Source organism: Pteropus alecto, unplaced genomic scaffold (genome assembly GCF_000325575.1).
Source record: "Pteropus alecto unplaced genomic scaffold, ASM32557v1 scaffold95, whole genome shotgun sequence".
Taxonomy (NCBI): Eukaryota; Metazoa; Chordata; class Mammalia; order Chiroptera; family Pteropodidae; genus Pteropus; species Pteropus alecto.
In genome coordinates, this window is record NW_006441071.1 from 17397959 (window position 1) to 17403958 (window position 6000).

Sequence of the window (6000 nt, forward strand, 5' to 3'; positions counted from 1 at the left end):
AAGGGTTTCTTTATACTCAGAAATAAAATTGCTGGGTATTAAGAAGTGTGTATCTTCAATTTTGCAAGATATTGCTACCAGTAGTGTATGGATATATCCATTCTTTCATATCCTTATAAATATTATAGAGATATAAAATTTTTATCTATCTAATAGATTTAAAGTGGTACCTCATTGTTGTTTACTTTGCCCTTTACTAAGTACTGAATTTAAGACTAAATTTTAAGCCTGAATTTATCTTAAAATATATATTAGCCATCTGATTTCTTCTACTGTGAATTGACTGTTTATAGGCTTTGTCCATTTTTCCATAGGATTTTGTCTTTTATTGATTTTTAAGAATGTTTTATCTTGGGTACTAATCCTGTTTTGATTAATTTTATTATGTCTTCTACTCTATTATGTCTTCTTCTCTTATAACTGTGGTGTCTTTCAATCAATAAAAGTTTTAAACATGGATAGACCACAAGATAATCATGCTAAGCGAAATAAGCCAGACAGAAAAAGTTGAAAATCACATGATATCACTTATATGTGGGATATAAACCTAAAAGCAACAAATGAACAGAACAAACAGAGACTCATGGACATGGACAATAGACTAGTGGTTACCAGAGGGTAGGGGGGAAAGAGGCAAAGGTAGATGGGGTAAAAGGGGTCAAATATGTGGTGACAGAAAGAAATCTAACTATGGGAGGTGAACACACAATGTAAATATATATGCCTTACTATTAAAATGTACAGCTGAAACTTATCAGATTTCATTAACCAATGTCACCATAAAAAATTAATTAATTAAGTATATAAATAAATAAATAAAATAAAGTTTCCCATATTAGGGATTGTTCATAAAAAATAAATAATTAATAAATAAGCTTTAAATTATAATTTAATCAAGATCTATATATAAAATGTCAGACTGTAAATTTTTAGAAACTAGATATGTATGTATATACACATACACACATATATGTATTTGTAGCATTTATTGAGTCATCCATCTATAAACAATGGAGTTATTTTATATCCTTCAACAAATTTTATAATTTTTTCCACAAACATCTTATAAATCTTCTTAGATGTAGTCCTGTAGGAACCTTAGAGATTTTATTGCAATTATAAATGGAATTTTTCCACTTTAATCATGCTTTCTAATTTCTTGTTGCTGATATATGGGTATACTATTTTTGTATACTGATCTTGTATCCAACAATCTTCTGAAACTTGCCTGTTTTTATGATTTGAAGAGTCTCTTGGAGTTTTTAATGTAGACAATCTTATCATCTGTGGAAGATGAAACTTTTGTTTCTTCCATTCTAATTATATACTTATGCTTCTTTTTCACGTTTTACTGCATTTGCTAGAATCTGCAGTACATCATTGAATAGAAAAGCTGATAGAAGACTTCTCTGACTGGAAATGTTTCTGGAGGAATTTTCATCAGTTTAGTTTCGATTCTTATTTACTGTTTTCTTCTCATAGTAATGTTGCCCTTTTCTATACATTTCTAGTATGTTGAATTTTCCTGGACTAGCAGCAGTCAGGTAATTCTATGGAGGAGGGAGAATGAGAGATTTGGAGAGTTTCCTTAATATCTTAGTTAAAGAGTGCCCTCTTCAGTTAGAACAGTGAAGTGTACTTAATTCATTAATGGCATCTTTTTTGGAAAAGTGGTGCTTCTAAGGACCCGAAATTTCTGGGCTTGATTTCTTATTTTCCTTTACTTTGCTAATTTCCCCCTACTTTCCTAGAGGCAGTGCCTGACCAAGACGGCCACTGTGGTCTTACATACTTTCTAAGCCTTTTTCTTGGAAAGCCAATGTTTAAATCTTCTGGTCTCAGACTTGTTCTCAGATTTTCCTCACCAGGGAATGATGCTCTCTTTCTGGGTCCATGTTCTATGTGTTCCATCCCCACTAGGGACTTGCTACTATCTCCTCTCTTCCATGTAATCCCCACTCAATTTTGCTCCAGCTTGGACTCTGAATCTGGTTCTACTAATTCTGGATTGTTCTCCTACCTGCATGAAAACAAGTGTGTAGTCTTCTCTAGCCCCTATTATTGTCTATGCATGGGCTATTGTGTGATTTTATTTGCTTTCTGTTTGTCTGTATGGTTTTGGAGGATATATGTAGAAATTTGGATTTAAGGAACTAAAGGATCTAGTAATGTTTTACAGTTTTCCTCCATGACTGTGGAATTGTCTTTTTGTCTATAACTGGAATTTTATCTTTATGATATTATTGTTTTTTGACTTACATATTCCACATATTATTAGGTTTATTGGCCTAGGATTTTTATATTTTCTTGGTGACTTGCTCCTTTAACAGTAAGATTAGTAAATTTTTGTAACAATTTTTGACTCGAAGTCAATTATACATGATATTAATAAAAGAACACTAACTTGCTTCTGGTTAATATTTGTGGGATATATCTTTTTATATCCTTTACTTTCAAACTTTATTTGAAAATAATTTTATTTTAGGTATAAAAGCGTAGAGTTGGACTATATAATACAATTTGATTTTCAATTTAAGTCTGAGAAAATACCTTCACTGATGGGTTTAAGCCCTTTACTTTCTTTGCGATTACACAAAGATATTTAATTTTATTTTTACGATTTTAATTTGTCTGGTGAGCAGAAATGATTTTCCTTCCTTACTTTTTTTCTCTTTTCCTGCTTTCTATTAAATTGGTTTTTTATTTTGAAAAAAATTTATTTGCTGGTTTGAAAGTTACAGTAATAATTTTTGTTCTTTTAATTGTTAATATTCAAACTTTAGTGTGCATCAAAATCACCTAGAGTCCTTGTTAAAAACACAGATTGCTGGACCCCACCCTCAGAGTTTCTAATTCAGTAAATTTGGGGTGGGACTCACATACAGTAGTGCAGTCATGCACTGCTTAATGACACTCTGAGAAAAATATCATTAGGTGATTTTGTCATTGTGTGAACATAGTAGAATGTACTCATATATACCTAAATGGTATAGCCTACTACACAACTAGGTGATATGGTATAGCCTACTGCTCCTAGGCAAACCTGTTGCTGTATGAAACAACATGAGGTTAAATCAAGCACAAGAGACAATGACACAATCAAGAGAAATGGTAAACATGATATATGAGTCTGCTGCCGGCATTAGCATGGCATACAGTTATACGACAAATGGTTTTATTTTTTAGTAGAAAGAGTACACTCTAAAATAGTGATAAAAAGTATAGCAAATACATAAATTAGTAACATAGTTATTTATTATCACTACCAAGTATTATGTACTATACATAATCCTTATTGCTATACTCTTATACGACCACTACTGCAGTAGATCTGTTTATACCAGCATTACCACAAACACGTGAGTAATGCACTGCACAACATTACGACGACTACTATGCCACTAGGCGATAGGAAATTTTCAGCTCCATTATAGTCGTATGAAACCACTGTTGCATATTTGGTCCATTGTTGACTGAAACACCATAATGCGGTATATGACTTTATTTGCATTTCTAACAATATATGCTAACATATCCCGGGTAATGCTAATGCTGCTACTCCGGAAACCACACCTTGAAAACTTCTCAGGAATTGGTGGTTACTACCAGGTAAATATTAGCACCTGTATCCAAATAACCATTCTGAGTTTAACTTTCTTGTCGTTTTGGAGTTCTTTTATTGTTGAATTCTCTTACGGTCCCACCAGCTCAGCTATTATTAAAATATTTAAATTTCCTTGTACCCAATATTTTTAGTTGTTGGCATTGGAAACTCTCAGAGGAGTTTCTTTGACTATCTTGTCAAAGAAACACTGCCAGGAACAGAATTAGGGCTTTAATTTCTCACAGGAGAATAATTTTGCCCCCAACCTGAGTTCCAAACACAGAAACTTTCTTGTAAGTTCCCCTGGATTGGTAACTGGAGTTTTTTCTGGTCTCTTTTTTATGGAGATGCAGCTTTTACAGACTCCTCATTGCGAGTAGGAGTTTAGCTCTATGCCTTTGGTGAACCCATTCAAGACCCTGTCTTCCGCCCCTGATATGCAGTTCAAACTTCAACCCCTATCCTTGGGACATCGGCTTATGACTTCCCATTCTAATGAGTATACTCTTCATTTCTAGCACCTCAGGGTTTCTCTTTTGAACCTGGTTCTGCCTGTACACATTGGGGAGGGAGGATGTATTTCATCCAGCATTTCTGTGTGCTTAATGGGGTGGAAGAAGCTATGTTATCTCAGGCCTCCTGGTTGTTTTCTATTGTCTTTTTAATTGTCATCTAGCATAAGATCAAAAAGGTTTGAGAGGCAGAACATGGATAGTAAATAGAATCCATAAAGTCTGGATGGACCTGAGCTCAGTGACTTGGATTGGAAGCATACCACTAGCAGAGGAGAGTAGTAGATGGTGCTGAGTTGGCAGTATTGAAAGAAGGGCACTCAGCTGGTGGAAGTTAACACTATAAACAAGGCCTGGGGCAGTTGTGGGTTTTAAATTTTTTATTTCACATAGAATGTATTTATTTCACATAGAATACATACCACTAAAATTTTAAAATATTTTTCTTTTTGGGGTCATTCTTTTCTCAAATATCGATTTATCCATCCCTCTTAGGTGTGCATTGACAACATATGCTGAAAATTACACTCCACCGTATGATTATCAGCCACTTGTGAGTATAAGAGGACTGAAAAGCCATATTCTAATACTTTTTTATGTACTTAAAATGATTCTTTACATCTAGTGTAAATAGTCAAGCTTGGGAAGAAAGGACAGATTGCTGAGATTTATGATGTTTTATATTTATTTAGAGGTATAGCTATTTGTTGGAGTCAATGGAGTGTTTTATGGTTATGATTTATTTTAGGATGTTTATAGATTTCAGGGAGAAAATATTGCAATGTCCAAAATATATTAGCTACTTTCTTCCTCATCTTGTTTTATTATCCCCATCCCTGAATTCAATTTATCTGAAATAAGAACCTACCTTTCTATTTATTTGTGTTGCGTTGACACATAAAAGGGGCTTAATTTATCTCTAGGAAATGTATATGTTGATAAAATATGTCCAGTTTACAACTTTAATATACTTTTACTTAAAAAATTAAACAACAGAAATAAAACAAGGGTACATCCTATTAGCCTTGTTCTGGAAGACTTAACCAGTGCAGTAGATAAGAGATGTGATCATTGACAAAGAAAGAAAACAAGTTATCTTTATTTTCAGATAGTATGATTATCTTCTTAGGAGAACCAAGATATTAAACTGAGAAGTAAGTAGAATAGAATAAGACCATTTAGTAAGATGGGTAAATACAAAATAAGTGTATCAAAGATAGTATCTTTCCTTCATATCATCACTAATTGGTTAGTAAACTATAAAAGAAAAATTATACAAATTATTATAGCAACACAGATTTAAAATACTTTAATGAGGAAAAATCTAGATCAATAAAGACCAATAGATAAGATACGGTAGTTTGTCTCCAAAGATGGGAGACCTTCCTATTTGCACAGGTCACTTTCCCAGCATGATGCGAATGTTCCTTTTGAATCTGGCCTGTCAGGTCCTTGATTTGATCAACAGAACATGGCAAAAGTGACCCTGTGCCAAATCTAGGCCTAGTTTTTAAAAAGACTGCTTTTAACTTTTGGGGCCTTGAGCCACCATGTAAGAAATCCAGGCTACCGTGCTTGAAGGAGAGACCATGAGGAGAAACACTGCTGAGCTTGATTTATGAGTGAGGAAGCCATCTTGGACATCTAGCCTAGTTGAGCCTGGCCTCCAACTCTAGCTGCCATCTAACTGACAGATTCCAAAAAGAGGATAATAAATTGTTGTTTGTAGCCATTTTTTAAAAAAAAATATACACCCAAGAAATAAATGGGACAGAAATCTCAAATAAAAAGGAATAACTATAATTTTAGAAGATTGGAGAACTAAATTAATCATAAATTAATTAATTATAAATTAAATTAAACTTCATCAGTGGGATGAAGAGA

At 33.4% G+C, this 6000-nt stretch overlaps 1 protein-coding gene across 1 annotated transcript in view; it reads left to right on the top strand.

Annotated features, from left to right (window-relative positions):
- CUNH9orf135 (chromosome unknown C9orf135 homolog) overlaps window positions 1-6000 on the top strand; it is a 65965-nt gene that overhangs the window by 49983 nt on the left and 9982 nt on the right. Inside the window, exon 5 of the mRNA XM_006918483.2 lies at window positions 4612-4669. Coding sequence (XP_006918545.1) covers window positions 4612-4669 — 58 coding nt within the window. The remainder of the gene's footprint in view (window positions 1-4611; window positions 4670-6000) is intronic.